Source organism: Gymnogyps californianus, chromosome 3, assembly GCF_018139145.2.
Source record: "Gymnogyps californianus isolate 813 chromosome 3, ASM1813914v2, whole genome shotgun sequence".
In the NCBI taxonomy this organism is placed as follows: domain Eukaryota; kingdom Metazoa; phylum Chordata; class Aves; order Accipitriformes; family Cathartidae; genus Gymnogyps; species Gymnogyps californianus.
Window position 1 is genome coordinate 99,418,285 of NC_059473.1, and position 23,888 is coordinate 99,442,172.

General features: G+C 36.9%; 1 protein-coding gene across 2 annotated transcripts in view; it reads left to right on the plus strand.

Moving 5' to 3' along the window:
- The window catches only part of KHDRBS2 (KH RNA binding domain containing, signal transduction associated 2), a 368,147-nt gene that overhangs the window by 185,950 nt on the left and 158,309 nt on the right, over positions 1-23,888 (plus strand). For both annotated transcript variants that reach the window (XM_050894052.1, XM_050894051.1), the window contains exon 4: positions 5,108-5,254. In XM_050894052.1, the coding sequence (XP_050750009.1) occupies positions 5,108-5,254 (147 nt within the window). The remainder of the gene's footprint in view (positions 1-5,107; positions 5,255-23,888) is intronic.

Below are 23,888 nucleotides of genomic sequence, written 5' to 3' on the forward strand. Positions count from 1 at the left end.
ATTTCACCAAAGTAACTACGAGAATTTTCATGATGCATCAAGTATAGAAAAGTAATTGTTGCCACCTATATCTCAAAAAATTTCCTCTGTTGTAAGCGATGTTCTTTCTACATGCCTATATTTCATTATGGGGTCTCTGTGGCTGACTGCAGGTGTTGTACACCCACTCTCTTAGCTCTGCTGTGTGAGCTCTCCTCACGTACTCACCATCTCCATCTTCTTTATTCTTCTTCCTGGAGTGAGAATAACTGGTTTAAAAACAAGAGTCAAGGGATGGCTAAGTTCTTTTAGCTTCGCTCTGTACTCTGCTAAGAACTGTCCCATTCCACCTCATCCATTCTCAAATTGTTCCTCTTTTTTATGGTTCTCTGTTTCTCCACTGATGGGACCTAGGACCTGAAAGCTTTTTAACCCCAAATCAGGTACCACCAAGAAATTATATCTATTCTGATTTACTTGTTACTGTGTTACTTTTACTACAATTGGTGTTGCAGACAACATCTCTGTTTTTGCATTTATGTCCAGATTAAAAATTAATAGGTTTGCATTTGTCAAACTGCATGCTCATTAATTTTCTTCTGTAGCATTGTCCATTGATCTTATGAATAATGCCTCTGTAGCAACAGCACTGTGATTATCATCTTTGTCTAGTCTCTGTGCTATGCTTTTATTTGCAAATTCTTGCAAGATATGAAATCCACTGCAATTCTCATATTGTTCTTCAAGTACCCATTGCTTCTTTTCATAGCTGTATTTGTTACATTATAGGAAGTTCTATTGTATTGATGAAATTTATCTCTGAGATCTACACAATTCCTGCTGCAGGTTTCTCTTCTATTATTCTTGGATATTCTGTATTTCAATTTTATGAGGACACTTTTATTCATCAATCTGGATTGTGTAATTTTGTTTGCTCTGCAAACTCCACTTGTTCTTTCAAGTTCCTTCCAGTAGTTTTATTCAAGCATTTTTGCCAGGGTTCCAGCCAGAAATCAGTTCTCTGTCAGCACACATCCTTTTAAAATGGTAAGGCTGCTTTCTCATCCAGAGATAATTCATCATTTTTCTTGGCCTTTATGTTCTTATCACTCACACGCTTCACTTTTGCAGAGGTCAGTACTCCTCAAATTTCTGCTATAGAGTTTTATAATTCATTTTCCCTGCTTTGGTCAACTGGAAATTATAAAACACAGCAGGTATTTCAAAATATCTGTTATCTTTTATGAGGGAGTGGGTTATGGAGCCATGCATCAGGCTAAGGGCGGGTGGACTTCAGCACCGTGTGACAGACGCTGTAAGGCAGCAGATGAGGATGAAGGAAGCCTGAAGCACATAGTGTCAGGGGAGCTGGGTTTGGGTATCGAATATAGTACTGTCAGTCTTGAGAGGTGAAGGGAATTGGCATGCAGAAGGGAGTGGAAGAGGATCAGGACAAGGGGGCAATTGTCTCTGGAGGGTGGTGCGTGTTTCCTCTGCTGTGTTCAACCTGCAGTGGAGTTAAACATCATCACCATACAGTAAATAAGAACCATATTATTAACCCGAGGGTCAGTACTAAGAGAGATTGCCATCACTGATCCAGAAGCCCAGGGAATCTATTCCATTCATTTTATAAAACAGGAACTGATCAGGTCCCAGGTTTGTTGTTTTTTTCTTCCTAAGATCCAGTGCCTAAGACTTAACTGCATTTTGATTGTTTACAGGGTAGTTCTCTACAGTGAATCCATCAGGCTTTCAATGCACTTTGTCTTTCACTGCAGTTCGGTTCATGTCTACACAAGTAGGCTTAAGCAGTTACAATTCCCGTGCTAGGGCTGTGGGCGAATGACTGGGCTGCTGGGTAGACCTTGGCCAAAGCTGTGCAAGCTGAACAGGGTCTGGAAAATGGCTGGACATGATGTGGGAAATCGTAGAACGTAAAAAGCTATGAGAATCTGACAAAAGTTGCAGACAGCACTATGGGGAATAGCCTGATCTCAGGTGATTAAGGCAGAATTGTATGAGAAACAGCCAAAGTCCACAGGTAATTGGACTGGTGCATTAGAGACCTTTAGGGGTGCAGAGTCTCGCAAGGCCAACAGCACCCAGATAACCTTACAAATAACACCATATAAGATAGATTTATGATAATCTCACTCATTTTGCCTTCATGTAACAGATGCTAGAAAGTCTCATAATCTGTCTCAGTCCTTACCAGTACTACATGGCGTGTTTATTCAGTAGTGTTTTACTTTGAATCAGAAGTGCAGTTTAGAGGAGAGCCTCCTGATCATTCCCAGTGACTGGGCCATTACTTACAGTAAGCAGAGATCATGGGGCATGAACTGGACTCCTCTCCTACGAAACTAAACCAAAGTTGGGCTTCAGGAATGCTCTCTGACTTCTAATGGGAACTCAGTTTATGCAACCAGGCTACAACTAGCAGGAAGCAAAACCCACTGAAGAGCTAGAGAAGGGGTAGTGCTGTCATCCTAAATATAAGTAGTGTGGATGTCGGGTCCACAGCACTGACCATTTTGCTGTGCAGTTGGGCTGTGCTGCTTGCTAATGAAGACTTAACAAAGGTGTTGTCCAACTTCACGTGCTCCTGGAAGAGCGCGTTCATCCGTACTGCACTTTGAAAGCTGTATTACCTGCCAGTAGGTGTATGTAACCTTCTGTATCGACAACTGTCTCCCCAACAGTGTGAGTGACGTCTGTTGTTTTGCTTGTTAGATGCCTGATACCTGACATACGATTAAATGTAAGGCTACATTCAGTCCTAAAATACTCGGTCATATTCACTGGCTTTGGGAAGCAAAGCTTGGTACAGTGCTCACATGGTCTATGAGTTCTTACTCTTCCATATTTTTCCTGAAGTGATTTAGGTTTCCTTCTATCAACACACACACTTGCAATAAAACAAGCATTTTTCTGACATTTTACTCTGTTGTAGGAAGAGGTACTCTGTGAAAATTCAGTTTTTAACCCCATGTGTTCCACAAGAAAAAGCATCATTGGATATCCTCAGGAAGAAATGTTAAAGATCTCACGGCCCTAGCCTGGTGTTTCTAACAGCTATAGAAATGACTGCTGAATAGTGACAGAAAACATGTGCTGAACTTAGGAGGAAGGTTATAAAATGATGTGTTTTAAGAATTCCTGAGTTTGTTGAGAAAATAAAAGAGAAATATCGTTACCGTTGTTACCACCATACAAGCATATACCTAACTTTCTGTAAGACAGGTCTGCGTTATAAAATCATGTTACTGATGTCTTAGCTGTGCAAAATGCTCATCAAAATAATGAGCCAAACATTATTTTTTACTTCTCTACATTTGGAAAAAAGATCCAATTTATATTTTTTACAAAGTTTGTTTGTGGTCTCCTGAAAGACAACTTTTGGGGCTTTCTGGTGGTTTTTTTTAAGAATCTTAAAGAAGCAATATGAAAGAAACTTTCAGCAATTACTAGGATGTCACTTTATAACTATTAAAACTTAATTCTGTTGAAATACTTCATGTCAAATTATTCCAGAAGCTGCAATCAAATGTTTTTTTCCAGAAAACTGAAAAGTACTGTAACATCTCATGATAGACTGTTGTATTATGCTCTGGTTCTTAGGGACATTTCAGTGAGATTTCAGTGATAAGCTAAAATGCCAAAGATACTTTAATTGTAAAGATAAAAATGCTCTACCATCTGTGCTCCCTATCTTAATTTTGAGTTTTTAGTTGAAAACAATTATGTCAATTTTCAACTTTTTAAAATAAAATCATGGATCACATTTATTGAGTTATGATTTTATCATCATCTGCAAAACGCTGATTTATCATGGAGTTAGATATAGGGCTCTCAAGCTAAAGGATGTAACCATTGTGTATTCTGTGAAAAATCAGAAAGTCCTTGGGGCTGGATCTTCTGCTGTAGATAAAAAGAACTATATGCGGATTCTTTGAAGCATAGCATCGTGCAAATATTTTTGATGTCAAGCAATGGTGTAAATTAGGCAAGGCTAAAATAAGTGAAATTAATGCAGAATTAAATAAGCTAGGTAAATAAGAATTGTAATCTATTGTTACAGTTCTTATGTCTTAGAAATCTAAATGTTCATAAAGTATTATTTTAGTATGTACTAAAAAGCTATTGGCTCCTTAGCCAATTTTAAGCAAATTAGTTTACTTCTTTCTCTGTGATTATGTTTTCCATCTATAAAATGCGGGTATACATAAATATTTTCTTCAAAATTACATTTCTCAAAACATTTTTGAAGACTGAGTTTTCAACTCATTTCTTCAGCATTACTTATTGCTATCTTGTGTAGTAATGACATAAATTTTTCATTATGTTGTCATAGCCAATGCCATTAACATGATCACTATTTTATATCTTTGCTTTTTATGCGGAGGTAACTACTATGAGTGTGTATTACAATTTACATTCACTATCTGAAAGCCTTGTATAAGAAAGTGGATTGACGTTTCAGAACATTACTCTAACATAAAGTAGGATTATTAGGCTTATTTTATAGCTGGAAAATTGGGACCCAAAGATTGTCAAGATAAATCTAGGTGAGGTGAGTCACCATCTTAACCAGTGTACTAGATTGCATAGGTACCATATATCTGAACTGGGACTGAAACTCAGACCTCATGTCTCAAATAGAAGTACTAGGGCATACTTTCCTTTAGCAATACTAAAATGTACAGCCTGCAGATATTCATTAAATAACTTAAAGACTTTAATAAACAATAGCATTTGTTAAAGTGCTCCAAAAAGGTTAAATGGATCTTTATTTTATTTTTTTGTGAACAGCCAAGATTCAGACAGATTAATGCAGCTTTTCCATTATGGATTTAATATTTCAGTACTCGCTTCTGGAGTATTTAGCATTTTTTCACTGTGCTGATTAAAATCTGTTGTAGATGATAATTATGCTGGTTTTATCATTCAAACACTCAAAATTGATTTTTAAATTTTTAAGTGGCTTGTACTAGACTTTTATTTCTCAAAGGGTTTAAAAGTCTGCTTATATTATGTCCTTTTTTCGTGTTCTCTGTAAATGCTAAATCAATGCAAAATTAGTTGATTCCCAGTTCTAAAAAAAAAACCCACCCTTTTTTCATAGGAGGAAGAGCTAAGGAAAAGTGGAGAAGCCAAATATGCGCACTTGAGTGATGAGCTTCACGTATTAATTGAAGTGTTTGCTCCACCTGGGGAGGCGTATTCTCGTATGAGTCATGCCTTGGAAGAAATAAAAAAATTCCTCGTTCCTGTAAGTGGCTTATAGCATTCTTCTGTGACTGGTTATCGTTTTGCTGCATTGAGTTTGTGCCTTCTTTAAGCACCTTTAGCTCAAGGGGAAAAAAAAAAAGTTCTGTTGAACATTCATCTTTCATTCTTCTGTCTCAGGGAGATGCCAAACAGGCCATTAATTGTCACAGTTGATCCCCTGATATATTTTCTAGATGTTTATTATTCCCATTTGTCATTGTTTTTTGCTTTCCTTTCTTGGTTTTTGGAGGGAGTGGTGGATTACTTTTTTTTCTGGTTGCAAGCATTAGTCATTAGTATGTGAGTACACTTTCAAGATTTTTGAATATTTAAGTCTGTAAAAAGATTTTTGTGTATGTAATGATTTATCTAAATATCTTGCTAATGAAGTTAATGAATTTCTTGTGGATCAAACAGCATAAGCAAAATTTCTGTTCAGACATTTCTGTTCAGACAGCTCGTCATGACTCAGACCACAGTTTAGCAATCCTCCATCAGCTAGGAGAGCGCAGAAACATATTCTAGAGCTGGGAACCTTTTCAGTTCGATTTATACTAAAAATATCACTTTCTGAAATATTTACCTTTTTGTCTATTGATTTTCCATCAAACTCTCTGAAATTTATTTTCTCCACATTTATACAGTATTCCATGATATTTTCATACTTAAAATTTGTCCTAGAATTTAAGCATATGCATACTAAATACTAAGTAAAGGTTGCTTTGTGTAGTGCTAGAATTACGTGAGTTGTCGTCTGAGGTCTATCCTGAGACTATTTAGCACTCTAAATATGTTCAGAACTTGCGTTCCTTAAAACAAATGTAATGGGACCTTGTTTCTTTTTGTGATAAAAAAATGAAATGCAATAACTGTTCATATCTCTTGATAATAACGGCGGGATTCAATGAATGCCTTTTTATTATGAGTAATACGAAGCCGAGATAAGAGATGTTCAGGTGAGGCTTACGCGCATTTGCACAGCAGAACTTAAACGTTTTATTTGGTGGGGGCTTCTTGGCGGGGGAAAAGGAGAATACATTACAAGTGCAATATTTAAGTACAGTATTTAAAATGTTCAGATCTTTTAGAGCAGCTAAACATTTTTTTAAGAATACAGAATAAGTAACTTAACATTGTTAAAAATAAACAGCTGGATATTTGTTTTAAATAATAAAGTGTATTGGCACCAGGTGAGTGCCCATAAATGAGCTACATTTTAAACAAGTTGATTCTATCTTTCTGATTCTCCCTTTCCATCCCCTTATTATGCTTCCAGTTTGGGAACACTGGTAGTAAAATACTATTTCAAATTCTGGGAAATAATCGTGAGACAAGAAAGCATTTTTTTCGTGATTTCTGGCTCTGTGTTGAATATACAATACGAGGGACAAATTAGGTCAGTGTCGTAATGCTGGCAACATAGCGTGGAATGACATTTTGGCTTCAAGCTAATGGTGAAGGTCTGCCAAGCCATAACACTGAAAGAAAATTTATAGTTAAGTAACATGTTCCTGAAAAGTCTGGAGTGTTATAGCTAAAAATGGTAACAGGGCCAATTACAAAGATTACCAGTCTCTGTCCTTTGAATAACCGTATTTCCGGTTGTTCGTGACTTTGCCAAACTTTAATTTGTTTCTGTAAGAGGTTCCTGTTTAAAGTTATCTTTGTATGTCCTCTTCATTCTGGAAGAGAGCTTCTGCATTATAGCACGACACAGTGATGATGGTACCTGTTCCTACAGCGCCTGGATTTTTAACATCCATTACCTATTCTGTTCAGCCTGAGAAAATCTGTTCTGGGTGAATAAGGGAGAGAGGGCAATGTGCGATGAGAGTGGTGTTAAAATTTGTGGCATGTTGCTGTTGTAAATATTCAGCATCTGCGCAAGCGTATATTTTGTGTGACACATTATTTATTGATAAGGATTATATGTATTTTCCAACACAAGTATAATAGCTCTACTGGAGGAAATATAAAAACAGGTTCTTTGTTACAAAATTTTGAACTTGGTTGGCAGCAGCAATAATCACTCCAAACAAGTAACAATTGTACTTTATGACTTGTTTGTTAGTTTTATCCCCTCTGCTTCATTTCAGATTTACAACAATTTACAAAGCAATTATTAACTGGCTGGTTACAACGTGTGTCAAGGGGTTTACACTCAAAAAGCTTGCACTAGATAATTTCCTTTCTGTTCCCTATTTAACAGCATCTCTTGAATTTGTTTTATGATGTTTTGTTGTTTATAAGACCTAATTTATTGCAGCAGTGAATACTAGAATTACATGACAGGGTTGAAAGCAGTAGAATCTAACAGTTTTATTTATACCAAATCAAGGATGTAATAAACTATTCAAATGAGTTTCACATTGCTTATGAATTTTGTGAAGTTTAAGTGAAATATTGCCCTCAGAAATTACACTGATTCTGTCTGTAAGATGGAAGAGTGTTTTTATACTTTATCCGTAAGTTTTAATGAGACTGAATTTTAAAATAAATGCCTAGAAAACGTAATAGAAAAAGAGAAAAATGTAGAGGAAAAAAACCAATGAACGTTTATTAACTGAAGCAAAGTTTTAATGAACAAGTACTTTTGATTTAAATGTGATTACTTCATTTTCACCTTCGACCTTGCCCAAGAATAGTATCAAAATTTTTACTAGTGAAGATTTCACCTCCAAGTGAGAAGTAGAAACTAAGTACCGCTATTTACTCTGGTTGTTCCACATGTTAATACATTTCAAAGCTGCAGGCAGCCCGGCCTCAGGTGGTGCGCTGGGATCCCTCCAACAGGCGTTTAAATGAACGATTGAACCCCAAATGTCTGCAGCCTTCGGTAGCTTGCCGACTGACATGCTTTTAAAGCCAAGCTGCTTCATTTACTGTCTGCTGCTTCCATTTTGCAAATGGCTTGACGTCTGCATGGGAGCTGCTGTCGGGGTGTTCCTAACTGGTAGATAAAATTTATTTTGTAACTGACTTTGCTAGATCTTTTGTAGGTTTTATGCAAAACGTTGGCTTTTTTTCGGGGTGGGTCATATATCCAATTACTAGCTAGATATTGTGCTCCGTTTTAGTTTGATGTTTACTCTCAATAAGAAAATTTGAATATAATCGAAATACGACAGATCAAAAGACCCATGATTAAGTAAATAGGATTAATACCTCAGTTTTGAAACACAACTGCCTGTTCCATTGGGTTTTTTTGGCAACCTAGTAAAAATAAAAACCAGAATGTGCTCCCCCAAGTTGAGGTTTTAGGGTAAAGATCAAATTTGGAACTGATGTTAACATAAAGTAAGTTATCCAGTATTAGCTATGTGGAAAGTACAAACAGCAGGAATGCTCAGGAGGAGGACGTGTTTTGCAGATTCACCTCTGTGGCCAACACAGATTTCATAAAATCCATAGGTATCTGACTGCCAGGTACTTCTGACCCCAAACTGCCAGGGACCTAGGTCTGGGTGAGGAACCTAAGGCTGATGTTATGTCTCAGTGCCTCAGAATGGGATGCAGGGTCAGTGAACTAGAAGGGGAGATGTTTAAAATGGCCAATATGGGGGGGAAATAGCTTAGAAGCTTTTCAAGCTCTGCTGATTTTAAAAGGTTCATAGCTATTAAATGCTGTGAAACTTTCTTCACCATTAATGAGCAATGAAATGCTACATCATTCTTATCAGATATGACTATGTCATTCTGATTTACATTCAAATGTACAAATATATTTTCTGAACAAGCTATTATTTCCATGTAGTAAGGAGCTATACCATCTTTAGGAGTTCTGTGCTTCCTAACACATGTAAAATCTTTTTCTGATAACCATTTTTATCCCTTTAAGCAGAGCATTTTTATTTGACATGGTTAGCATCCTTTGGGACAAGGAGAGAAGCAGATACTGATCATTCATTTTATGTGCGAGTGCTCTGTAATAGGGAGCTATTATGTAGACGGCAGGTTGCAGCTGTGGTGACATGACCACTTTACAAAGATTGTTTACAACTGTGCAGTCAGATGATCAAAAATTGAACCAATTACCACTTTAAGAGCTGCTGTTCAACTTATGTGCATACATTTTCCTAGCCACTTGAATCTGCTTTAAATTGAGGCGTATTGGCACCACTCAAGGGGTGAGAATAAACACATGGTCATTTAATGCAGTCCAGTTGATAGACAATTGCTCATGATCATCTGCCTGTATACCTTAGTAGTTTCTGCGGTTGTTTATCAGATCAGATCAGATTCCTTTATTAGGAGTTAGTGTGATGAGGCAGTAAGTGAATGCAGGTTTTTATGTTGTTGTTGTTGTGAATTCAGGCTTTCTTGTAGATGCCTAAATCTCTTATTGAGTAGTTAACTTCAATCTTTTTATCTCACCTTGCTCCATACCATTGATTAAAATAATTTTCTTAGCAATCATTTAAGAAGAGTAAGCGTTCTTACTGATCCAGCTTCCAGCAGCAGCTCTTCAGTCTCCCTAACTAAAGATGGAAAATTATTCAGGAAAAAGAGCCTTTCGGTGAAATACAAAGTTGCTAATTTCATGCTGGAAGTTATTCATACCGGAAGTATGTATGAAAAAATTGAGATTTGGGGGGAATTGAAAACAAACTTCGATACCAGTTTGTTTCAGTGGGAACAATTAAATAATCTCAAAGTAGAGTGTAATCCCTTGAAGGTCTTTCTCTAGCTAATGTTTCAAAAAAAATTGTTTTACTTTAAACATACATTTACTGTATATATAGTAACTCATATATACTACAGACCAAAGTTACTAATGATCTGTTATGCCATGTTGTGCTGGCTATAATTTAGTATATATATCACACAGTAACAATTTTTTGTAAAAATAGAGTTTTGACTGGTTTATAACAAGTATATGTAGGTATATGACATTTATTTTGCACATTTTTATTAGCCATCTGAATTTCTTCTGTGCTACAGTGTAATATGAAATCTCTATTTACATACCATTTCACACTCCATGGTTTTCTAATCTTACTTTTGTTTCTAAATAAGCTATGGGGGGGGGGGAGGGGGGCGTTCAGTCTTTTTTTCCTCTTTCAAAGAACCTGAACGGGCAAAATACTTCCCTAATTATCACGGTGAGCAGCAGCACAGCTCCATCTCTAAAAGAGACGTCTTTTATACCTGTCAAAGTAAATAATTTATATTTGCACATTCGGCAAAGATACTTGCAGTAATAAATAATTATTGCAGTAATCATTTTAAAAGTGTGATAAGGAAATTATTTGAGCAGCTGTTTCAGTTGTGCTGGGTTCTGCTTTTCCCAGCGTGCAACATCTCTGGCAATTTCACACACGAGTTTTGATAGTCAAGGAGAAAAAAATCAGAGATTCTGTCAAGGCCTAAAATGTTATAGCGCTTTACCTCTTCACAGCATTTTTCCTAAACATTACTTATCAAATTAAATTATTATAAATATGTTCAAACACAAGTGTACTCAAGGGAGTTATCATAAACTTGTGGACAGTGGTTCTTGACGTTTTACAGACTCTGGAGTTTTTCTTAACCACGATATTGGCCGATTGAGCAGCAGAACTTGCGTAGTTTAAATCACTCATTTTAAGTTTGAAGAAAATATCCCTAAAGGTATCCCTCCAAGTGAAGGTTTGGGGGTGGAGACGTACACTAAAATGGCCTTTTTAATTGAAAATTAAACTCTAGTATTTCTCAACTGACTGAATTTTTATGTACTTACTGATATGCAGTATAGACTACTGGTTCTTTCTGCTGTGAAACTATAAAATGGATAGCAACACAAAGAGCACATCATTCCTCAAATGTCTTTAAATTTGTGTCGTGACAAGTGGGTTGCCTGTTGGCATGCCAGACCAACAAGTATCTTTTGCCTAGGCTTAGCTCCCCAGCTGCTTTAAGGTGGTATAGCTACTTCACAGCCTCACATGTGCTTTAAGGGTTGACACTCCCACTCTGAGTGGATTAAGACCTGTTTAGATATGCCAGAGACATATTTAGTCTGTGAAAGCAATCCCTTGGTGATCTCTCTCTGACACACAAAGGAATCAATATGAAAGGCACAGCCTTATTAGCAGAGCCAGCCCTTTGTTTTGCCTTTCAGATTAACTGGAGCCATTAACCTGATCGGGGATTTTACACTGACGATTAATCTGAGCATACTGTTGAGACATGGCTGTAGTTTAAAGAAATATTTACGACTTGCTTGGTGAGTCTTTATTCATCAGCAGTTTTATAGGCTTGTCTTGCTGCTTCCTCTTGCTGGGGTGTAGGGTTTTCACCAGTGGCAGATGAGAAGCAGTTATTTGGGTGTAGGTATAAAATTCATGCAGAGAAATTTGAAACCTACAGTACTGCTCCTGGTTTCTTAATAGCAGGTCTGTAATATGTAGCAAGAAGTTGGCTCTGGTATTGCACATTAGACTCTACAGACTCGTTTGCCTCAGAGGGACCACCAGACCCTCCTATACATCTGGCATTTCATTTAAGAGCTCTGTGTGTGAGTACAGATTTGGCCAATCATCTCATCAATAAAGGCTGGGTATTTGACCCAGTGAAGAGGCTGTAACTTCATGGTCTGAAAACAAAATTCCATGTGGTTCTATATAAAAGTAGTCATGAAAAGTATATCTAAAATAATTGTTTTTCATGCAAAGAATTACTTCATAATGATGAAAAAAAAAAAGATGTGCAAGATGTTGTTATGTGTTTCCATCATATATACTAGTCTCTTTTTTTTTTCCTAGCCATCAATATGAGGAAGGAAAAGGACAATATTGGGGTTATAAACATAAGACTGAAAGCAAGGAGATAAGAGTTATTTATTTTGGCTCTTTCAAGGAATTGGTTTGTGGCTTAGCCAGGTTACTTTATCTCTGTTTCACTTATTTCAGCAAAATGACAGTGGGATTTTTGAGGTTTAATTCATTTGTGGAGGTAGACTCAAGTAACAGATTTCTTTTCCTGCTTTAATTCAAATTGAAAAGCATACTGCAAATAATACCCAGGCAGTGTGTTGGGGCTTGGGGTTTGTTTTGGATTTTTGTTTCTTTGTTTGTTTTTAAAAGAAGGGGAAAAGAGAAGGTTTTGGTGGCATTTTCAAACTTTATATCTATTTTTTTTAATGTAGCAAAGGTCAGTGTAGCCAATTCTGAGGATGCCGAGTTATGCTCGCTGAGGAAGGCATAAAAGAAAAAGCACAAATACAGAGTAATCTTCCTCTGTTGTGTTCTTTCAGCTTCCAGCAGTCAAAAATTGAATCTTTTCAAGGCTGTATCCAGACCATCTTGCCTTATACCCTGTGGTAGATTTTTCTTCTGTTTCCTGAGTTCGTCAAATGCTTTTTTGAACCTTAGTTAAGTTTTTGGCCTCAGAAAAACATCAGGTGGCAATGAGTTTGACAGTTCAATTATGCACTGTGTGTAAAAACAAAAACAAAAACCCAAAAGCCCACTTCCTCTTGTTTGTTTTAAAGCAGCTGCTTAACACTTTATGAGTGCCCTCATCTTCATGCATGGTTAAAAGCAATGAATAATCTTACACCAATCCTCACTCTTACATTGCTCTGGATTTGTTTCTTTTCTGAGCTCCCCATCTTTTCTTGTACAGAAGTGGAGGTGGCTCTGATTATCCGTGTGACATACCTCTGGCTATCCTTTCCATGTCTTTCTGTGTCTTCCTTAGCTTACCCCTTTTTTTTGTTGTTGTTGGGATGGGATGGCTAGGATGGCACACAGTAGCCTCATCTCAGTAGTCAAGAAGCAGTAGACTAATGAAATGGATCTTCTGTTACTTTATGGTTTAGTGTCAGGTTTTTTTTCTAGTACTATCGACCATTCTTCCCGCTTGCACTGATTTGATGTTTTCCAAATGGCATTTGTGAAAAATCCAGGGCATCTTTCTTAAATGATAATAACTGATTTAGAGCTATTTACTTTCAGTATTTTAATGTTTATCAATACTTAAGTTTAATTATTTTCATGTGCATTATTTTGCATTTATCAACACAATTTTTTTCTGACAGTTTTATTTCTAATAATTGAGTATAATGAGATCTTTCAGCAATTCTTTGCAGTAACCTTCAGATTTTATTGCCCTGAATAACTTTAAATGAAATGCTGTCACTTCACTATTCAGATGTTTTTATATAGTTTATAAATACGATAAGCAAAACAGATTTTTGAATCACTCAATAAACTCTTCCTCTCAGAGAACAGAAAATTATAAAAACAGCCCAGCTATTCTTAATATTCTTTCTCCTATAACCAAAGAGAGAATTATTAATCAACAAGGTGCTCTCTCTTACCTTTTGACAACTTTTGGAGTGGCTGATGAAAGTTTTGATCTCCATCCATGGAGATCTTTAAAAATGGATGTCTCATTTGCCCTGTGCCATGCCATATGACATAAACCTGTTTAGAAATTATCTGTATGAAGGATAAAGGTACATTCAACCACAGAATGGACTTCTACAAGACCAGTGACAACAGACCGAATACATTCTGCATGTCCAAACACAAGAAGGTTTCAGTAACTAAAGAATATGTATTTGTATATATTTCTGATGTTTTGAGAGGTTTGAAGTGTCCTAATGGCAAGGAATAATATGGCAAAACTTCATTGGCATGAGAGATTTTTAAAAGAAAAAATAAATTCAAATATCAAGTTGAAAAGAAAAGATTGTTGGTTGACTATGAAAACAACTCTCTACAGAAAAAAAAATAACTTTAATATGGTTTTGGTTCAGCCTCAGTGGTGAAGGGATGGCAAGAACTTATAAACAATCACTGTATAAAAATCAGGAAAAGATGCAGAAGACAGATTAATAGCAATTAAATTGTAAAATAAAAATTCCATATTTAATTGAATAATTGTGAAGGAAATATGTGGCCAGCAATGCAGTGATAATACAAATGAGTTCAAGGAACATTAGAAATAAAAGGAATCCTAAGAAAGATACAGACTTCAATCCCTGGAGATGGTAACTTTATCAATAACATTAATGATGCAGAAAAAGCAGAATGTTTCCATAAATACCAGTTGCGTAGCTGGAAAAATATAGGATGGTGTAGTTGTATCTGACCGAAATGATGCAATATTTTGCAGTTACTAGCACAGTAATGTTAATTTTAAGAAAGCCTGTTTAGAAAGAAGTCAGGAAACTGGAGAAGAGGTCATAGTGTGCTGGTCTGAGAGCAGTTGAAGGCTGATTTCTAATGACTTTGTGTCTTGTGTTTGGATTTGGGGGGGGGGTCAGGTAGGGGGTGTGTTCTCTGTATGAAACTTTTATGTGTTCCAGACATTCACAACTTCATTCATTTGTAGGGGTTTTTGGTTGACCTTATGTGGGCATTTGCTCTTCAGTAGGGCACTAACAGTATCTTCCTCACCCTTCTGGATGAGCACTTTCATGAAACTGGGAAAGATTGACTGTTTTAGGAGTATGGAACATCTGTCAGATACAGCTGGAGTTGACCAGTGAGTCAAAAGTTAATTGGGTTGGAATAACAAGCAGTGGAATAGAAATGTGGCCAGTGAAAGAAAAACTTGTGGTAGCAGCGTGACTATGTGCTGATTATGCTGTGACCAGCCTGACACCAGTCCTTCACTGAATAGCTGGGAAATATTGCAACTTACTAAAAAATTGAGAAAGGAATCTAATCACTGCTTTAATGTTTTTATGGCTTGATAAAAATACATTTGTCAACAAATCTGATTTCATATTCAATGAGGAAGTTTGTTGACAAAATTAATGGTGTTAGTGACACCTGATACTCCTGTAAAAATCTATCACTTGTATGATGTGACAGGGCTCAAAACTTCTTAATAAGAAAGTTTCCCTAAATAGGTGTGTCTGTAGCAATTTTCTTAAGGAGTTGGTATGTGAAACTTCTTTGTCTGTCAAACCTGGTTTGTGTATCAAATTTTGAAGATGGAGATTTGCATCTTGATATTAGATTATTTCATTTCAGCATATTGCTCTCTCAACGCAGCAGGTTCCTTTGGGTGAGACCTACAGAGGGGCACAGGGTGCAATACTTAGACCCTGTAGCAAAATCTGTAGCCATTAAGCGAGTGAAGAGACTTCTTGTGTGAGAGTGGTGCCTCAAAGTGCATCCCCAGCCATCAGCCCACTTACGTTAACATGCAAAAAATGCTGAGAATTAGGATGCATCTTATATCCTGCCTCCCTGCTAGGTTTAGACACTTTACTTCGGAAACATCAAGATGAGAGACATACCTCCAGATAAAGTAAGCGTGAAACTAGAAAAGGATTTTAATAAGAGAGGAATCATTCTCTGGAGCTGCCCATAGTCCATTGACTACAAAAGGAAACCATTGGTGACTTAGATTAAAACAAAATGAAACTCTCATAGGCACATAAGCCTTTTTTTAAAAGAAAGTCTATATGAAGCATAATCTTTCTGAAGAGACATATGATGATACTAGAGTCAAGTGATCAGTTTTGTTCGGAGCTGACTGGAGACCTTATGGAGAAAGAGGAGTGAGGCAGTCTGATACCCAAAGCTGTAAATAGGAGTCAGTTGGGAATAATGGGACAGAATCTCACTAGTGAATAGAGGCAGGAGCTCGTTCAGTGAGGAAGGCTGAGGATGGATGCAGAAGTCAACAAAAACATGCTCAAGAACAAATATCTCATATTTCCTATTTAAATGACTTGAGTACAATTACTGTCTACCTACCTACTTGCCATTTTCTCTCAGCTGTTTGAAGACTCTTTGATGCATGCAGTTTATTTTTACACTTTTTACTAACTAAACACGGAAAAAAATTGGAACTATCTCCTTTAGACATGCTAGAACAAGATTTGTGTCTGTTGGACACTAATTCAGCTTAAGCATAATTTTCATGGCTGCATAACTTGTGAATGACCCAGTGAGTAACAACTCAATTACCGCACTGTTGAAAATCAGAGTTTTTAGGGCCAGATTGGAGGAAGTGAGAAATTTTTGGAAGCAGACAGTGTGACAAGATGGGCAGGATCTCTGGCTATTTCTGATTAAGGTACATACTTACATTTCTGTTTATAATGGATACTTACCACAGAGCTAGCCTGAGCAGGACAGTACAAGAAGGAACTGAAAACAATGGAAAGTCCTGATTTTTCAGAATTTTCCTTTTGATTGTTTCTTCACTTTTATAAACTGTGTTAAAATTCAAAAGTAAGATATTGAACGGTAGTTGACCCTGGGCTCTTAATTAGGCTCTAAGATTAGGGTTAAATGAATAGGCATATACTGTCCCAGAATTGTCAGTGCGACAACTGGCAGGGAAACACAGGCAGAAGGTGATTTTTTCCAACCAGTGAGGGCTTCAAAACGTCATGGAGAACTTTGCAGAGAAAAAAAAAATACCACTTTTAGAGTGACAATTAATAGCTGTTCATTGTTTTCATTATTTGCTTTTTATCATTGTTACTTTTGAGGAAGTGAATAAATAATGCTTTGTTCTAAAGACACTATTTCTGAGTTGTTTTAATCTAATCACAAGTCCCTAGCCTGTAGGATTTCCTTAGGTGCCAAACACACATGGGCCACCAAGTTAAAACAGACAGGGAAAAGCAATCAAGAGGTGCAAAATAACAGTAATTACAGCATGTTCAGGAAACCAGAGCTGTTATCTCAGAGGGGCTAAGAAAATCCCCTCAATGTCAAAAAGGGCAATTGCATATGTAACATGGTGCTAAGTTACACAATAAACAGCTATAATCTCTGCCCAGTCATTATCCTTAAGCTGATCGGTTAAAAACTGGTGAAAGGAACCAATGCTAAATTAAACAAAGATTTTGCTCTGATTTTGATTGAGGTTTCTTTTCTGCCTGTAAACACATCAGAAAGACAGATGGTACCTTGGGTATTGGCTGGTCTACACTTTTTTGTGTATCTTGCTTTGAAAAGCACTTAATAGATTTACGTCAGTCTGTAAAGTGAACTGCATCCAGGGTAGGAGCTTGCATACCAAACTGAAAGCAGGTGCAGTTAGAGACAGAGGTGATAAAAAGCTCTGAAAAATATTTGTGCAATGGGAATCCTGACAGTCTGCTTCACTACCGCATCTTCAGTGTGGTACAGTGGGTGATTCATGTCATAAAATGGTATGAGTCCCTGATATGCTATTGCATACCTGCATGAGAATGTGGTTTTACCATCTCCATCTGTCTCCCAAACAGTGTGAATATGTTGCAGTATGTTTAAAGAGATCTCTATTTTAATTTGGTTAATCAGTCTTCACTCAGAGCTCAACTTTTTGCATGGGCAGAAATCGTATTTTCTGCTGGAATGCAAAAGCCCGTTTTGTTTTGTAGTGCAATCAAGTATTGCAATATCACTTAAAAAAATAATTTCTCCTGTGTCACATTTCAAACTAAACAGCTATCTGAGTCATATCCTTATTATTAAAATGGCAAACAAACAAAATCTGAATGTATTTTATTTTCTGCCAAACCCTAGCCTGTTTTTATGTAAATTAGTGTATCCAGGGGCCATAGCCGAAGGCTGTTTATACAGTATATCAATTAAATCTTGACTTGTACTTCAGCCCTTTAATCAATTCCGAGCTAGAAGTGGTTTTATGTAGTTTAAGGCCAGAGGGAACAGCGAATCTACATTGAGTTTGTGTATATTATTATAGTGTATGTATTGTGTTCCGTATAATGATATATATCACTATACTTATTAGAAAGTATATTACTATAATATAGTGTAGTCTATTATTATATCATGTTAGGCTGTTAGAGTTCATCCAGCTACCCTTATACCGAGACTACCAGATTCAGTTGTGCATCCTGCTCTCAGGTCATCCAGCTGCTCTGCACAACAAGTGCTCTGCTACTGCCTGGCACCCAGAGCAGGTAAGGAACACTACCTGAGTGAGAAGCTGAGCACTTTTGTTTGTGGAAAAATGAATCTTTCCAACCAGTCTGATCAGAGACTAAGAATCAGGAAGGGAGGGAGAATCACTTTTTGATAATAAACCTGGCAGTTTTCCTTCTGTGTACAGGAGTAAAGCATTATGTGATGCACCTGAGAGGTTCTCTCTACTGGCATAAACTGACCAGTGTCCTGTCTCAAAGGGTGGCAGGTTTTTGTGGCTCACGAGTGTTTCTAGGGAAAATAGTTATAAGGATAGGAAAGAAGGCATCTGCCCAGTATCGTATTGGGGTCAGAAAAGCTTCTTGACCCTTCTAAGTGACTTATGCACATCTTCTTTAGGCATATATTGATCATGATGGGAATAATCTTGGCAGTTCTCTGTCCTCAGAACTTGTGAAGAGGAAATCAAGGGAGAATTTATAGATTCATGGATTCTGAAACCAGGAAGTACAACTATTCCCTTCGAGTCCCTGCCCACACAGGGGATAGAATTTCCCCTAAAAACTGTACTAAGTATATGTTTCGGAAAGATAGCAAATCTCACTTCAAGTGCTCCAGATGATCTGGAGTTCATCATCTTCCTGCTAAGCTTTAGTTACCCTTACTGGTAGGAAATTATGTCTGTTTTCAAGGTTGGGATTTTTCACCCCTAAATTCAGTTTCCAGTCAGTAGTTCTGTGTCTTTTCCACATTAAAAGCACCTCCTCCTCTTTCCAGCTATTGGTTATCCCTTGGGGTCTCCAGAGAGAGTGTCAAAGAAATCAGATGTTTCCTCAAACCAGTTCTTCAGTAAACAGAATATTGTTGTTAAGCCTCATTTCATAAGGCTTTTTTTTTCTATTTGACTGCTCTATAATGTCAGCTCTTGAATCCTCACCCTGTAGTCAGAAGAGACATGTAGATCTGTGATAGTAATTTAGCCTTCACATTTTTACCACCCACTAGTTTACAAAGCAGTACCAAAAAAGATTTTATATAATTGTCCAAATTAGTAAGACTATTTAATAGATTGAGCCAGGAAGCGATTTCTGAGGACATTGCTCTGCATTTTGATTTCTCTCAAATAATAATAATTTAAAAATAACTATACCACAATACCAGTTTGCAAATCATTCAGTTTAATCCCTGCTAATTCCATCTCAGTTTTAAATCAAGACAGCAACTGATAAAAAGTTCAGCTGAGGCATTTGATCTGGAAATGATTGCATACAGCAGAAACAGTCTCACATCCTATTCTATTAGAGAGGTAAAACTTTCTATCCACATCAGGTGGGATGAATAAAACCTCAATTTTCATTGCAAATACAGAACTGAAACAAGTTACATGTCTCAGTGTTTTCTGTAACAATCTTTACAATTTCATCTAGAACCATAACTCTCTTTGACCTACTTTTCAGAGTGGGGTGGCGGAGAATTGAAGGGAATAATCATATTGTATTTCCAAATGCCTGTATGTTGCCCTTAATCGTACTGATCACTCTCATTTCACTGATATCTTTTGCTTCTGCTATCAGCCACCAACATTAAAAAAATACTTGTCCATCCTTCTTACTATCATTTTTGCGTTGTTTTTGTTCTGAAATAGGCATTTAACCTAAATAGCTTTATTGCCCAGTGCTACCTTTTTAATATCTATGGCATTTGGGTTATGTGGGCAGCCTGCAGGGTGTTCTTCAACAGCTCCCAGCTTTCTGGCTGCAGACTCACATTCCCAGACAGGTGTGCCAAGAACAACTCAAGTTTCAAAAAGGTGACGCTTTTAAAATGTTGAATGTACATAGTATTCCTGATACAAAATTACAAAAAACGTATCAAGGTCAGTGTGTACCTAGGCATCAGCTAATTTTTAAGTTGAGCCTGCACTGTCTGTCGGGATAGTTTCACTGCTGACTTGCTCTACATTGAACTCAGGATGTTCTTTAAGCAATTACAACCTAGCATGTTTTAGCAACATTATAGTTTTGTTTCAGTTGCATGTTATGATATCTAGCAGATATCCCCAAGATTAAGTCAGTCCCACTATACATTCTTTTCTTCCTATGTAGTAAGAGCAGAAGTTTAAGGAACATTTTGTTTTCTTGCACAGATGAAGTGGTCTGTAACACATGCACACCTATACTCCATCCTTTGCCTGAAGAAAGCTCTAACTTCTATTATCCGAGGGCCTGAATCTTCTCTTGTGAACATTGTCCTTGCAGTAAAGTACCATCTTCCTGTCTCCTCTTTCCCCACTAGACAGTGCTTAAAAAAAGAGATCTTTTCTACACTTTGTTTTGGGTACCATTACATACTGTGTGCCGGTTGCTAGATCCCACCAGTGACTCCTCTTTGAGATGGAGATCTCTGGAGATCGGACCACATATAAGGCATAAAAGAATGGAGAAAATAAAAATAACGGGATGAGAAAGTGAAAGGAAAACCAAGGGGAATAAAGAAAATTAAATTAATTTAAATGAATAAAAAACAAAACTAAAAAATTGATGAATAACAGTAGAAAGATACTATCTGTGGTTGCAGCACCTACGAAAAATTTAGGTGCCTTAAATTTTGTTTAAATTTTCAGGAAAAGTAGCTTTTAAATGAACTGTAGCATAAATATTTGTAATTATTTTAGTTATGAAAAATGAATTCTAAAGTCTATGAGAAAACAATACTTGTTTATATTGTTTATTTTTATACTTTTCATTTTAAGTGTGATGGAAGCATTTCATAGGAGGGCATATGCAACAACTGGTAAACTCCACATAAAAGTTACACATTGCCATTAATATATTAAGCCTTACATGTTCTTTATTTCAAAGAGAAATTATGATTAATTATTACAGCATGCTCACACTTTTGATGGAATATTAATAGCTTTAATTTCATTGAGATTGACAGACCAACTAGGGTCCAATTTCCCATTTGAATTTTTGCTCATTGCTATTAAAAAACTTATTTAAAATGTCACAAAGCCTGCAAAGATGTTGTGAGAAGGCCAGCATGAGAACATCACCTTTTCATGCATGTTGGTTGAGAAATAACTGGCTCTAAATGTAAAATTTCCAAATTAAAAATACAAAAAACAAAAAACAAAAAAACCCCCTGAAACTACAGACAGTAGTTGCCATATTTTCTTGAGCGAGGTCAGGGGTATTGGGGGGAGGGTTAGAACAGCAGGGATGGCGAAAAGTCAGGAATAAGCACAGCTGGCAGGAAAGATCAAACACACGACAGAAAATATCAGATGACTCAGAGAAAAAGGCACTAAATGGCATTTTTTAATATCTTTCCATAGAGATCAATATTAAATGGAATCAGATCGGTTTTACTCTAAAGAAAATACTGTAGTGAAGTCGCAGAGTACTTCATCAGAAATAAGATGGGAGTTTAGTCATTAACAAAGCTTTCAGGGGGACCAAAGTTAGTCATGTATACAAATATTTTATAGTTGGTGGGAGTTAGGAAATAAATCTGACTTTTATTCACCACAAAGCTAGTACCTAATTTTTTTTTTTTTTCAGCAATTTGTCTCATAATGTGTTAACTATCCAAAAATTAACATTTGTTCCTCTTGCAGTTAACATTTGAAACAGTATTACTAGAAGACTTGGATAAGGGACTGCTAATGGTTGTCCAAGAGTAGAAAACCATAAAAGCTCTGCTGAAAATATTTCTTTCTTGAAGAACGGTGTTAGCCATGTGGGCACGCATTTATATACAGAGCTGCACACACTCACACACCCAAATGCATTGGCTCCTACAAAACACAAACACAAAGTCACACGAGCTGGTCTGGGCTCTTCCCACTATTTTATGCTCCAAAACAAAAAGGTGGAGAGCCTGCAGACTTAGCCATTACAAATGCATTAACTCTTCTGAGGTAACATCATCATCAACTATCCACTCCAGAATACTTCTATTGATAATCTGGGCATACCTACATAAGATTAAGTACATACAGTTATGCATTTAAATGTCATCACTGTAATTATCTCAGCAGGGTAACAACAGAAAAATAATATAAAAAAATAATCACCAAGTTCATGGCCAAAATTTGCCCCAGGAAACACTAATAGTGGATCTGATATGTGAGCAGTTGTATGAGGACGGTAGGAAATGATGTAAGAATTTTTGCAAATTTAGCCATTGAGAAAGACTAGATCATTTCTTCTGGAGTGATGGAAAGTTTGCAAGTGAGAAGGCAGAATGTGGGGCGCTCAGAGCTATCAGGTTTTAGTGCCCAATGGTAGCCACCATCCTGCAGGGAAGATTGAAATTTAAGCTGTTCCCCTTCTGTCCTGTTCAAACGAGACAACACTATAACTGAATGCAAGATCTGAGAGCGCAGAGGCAAAATGACCCCAAAGGTGCTGATGCTGTAACCCAATAAAAAGGGCACATTGCTACAGGAAGAATTCCTAGCTTGGAGTCCCTGTTCACAGGGTTGTTTGTGCATTTTTTCCGATGACACTTAAATAGAAGCTCTATATGCAATCCTCGTAATGAGGAGCAGAGCCTGTGGCTTTCTTCTCATAGTGATGCACTTTCATAATTTGGAGATCTATGACTTTGATGATCCAAAACAAAAGATCTTACTATGCAAGCTGGTGGTTTTATAATAACATCTGTCTTATGGTAAGATTTATTTGTTTAATTCTAGCGACCAAAAGAGGAGTCATTTTTTTCTCTGACTTTCCATTGTTCATTCATACACTCCAGGAAAAGATGGAGTCTATGCAAAGCTTGCCTAACTTACCATTAAGTCTTTATCTTCTTTTTTTTTTTTTTAATTTTAAATTAAGCATTCTGCTATGATATAGTAAGGGGAAAAAATAATAAGAAATGTGTTTTTCACCTATTTCCTTAAAGAAATGAGGCTAATGCAGCTGTGGCATCTATGTGTCAGAAAATTTGAAATCGAAAAATTTCAAAGAAATTGGAGGAGTACAGGCTTTAAAGATGTTGTCTACAAGCTATGTGAAAACTGGTTTCTTGGTCAAGAGGAGCCTCAAAATAGTATCTTCATCAAGGAAAAGCAAAACTTTAACTTTTTGAGATAAACATTCCAGTTTGTGCATTTTAGCTTTCCCAAACAATATCGTGTAGCAGTAGTAAATCCGTCATGCTGTCTTACGAGCCAAATAGTCAAGGCACTTGAGTCACGCTTGCAGTATAGAAATGAGCTGGGTAGGACGTGGGCTGATGGCCTGGGAGGGATCCGAAGCGATGCAGCCAGTGTGTTGGGGAAGGGTGGCGAACAGGAGACTCGGGGGCCAAGGATGTGGGAGGGCTCCCTTGGGGCTTTTGTGGTGAAGCTTCAGGTGGAAGGCAGCAAGGCTGGATTTAGTTCAGCAAAACTCCATGGAGAGCAAAGGAAACCAAGTCTTATGTTTCTTCTGCTAGAGGGAATAATGAAGGTTACTTTTTATTATCTCAAGGCAAGATTACTGTGAACGGCAAATGCAATTTCGTACTAGAAGTACTAGATTTTTTTTTTTTTTTTTTTTTTTTTAGTTTTTCAATATTAGAATCTGATGGCTGAAAGAAACTTTGGCACTAAAATATTCCACCACTAGGGAAAAATCTTGGTCATTTATTTCCTTACTCTGAGATGAAACATTATTTGGAAAAAATTAGCACTACAAAGTTCCTTAAAAGTCTTACAATGATGACCTCTTGAAGAGAGTGAACTTTTGAGCAATACTTAATGTGTACATGGGGGCATGAAAACCATTTTGGTTTACTGAAGTTGGACGGGCACAG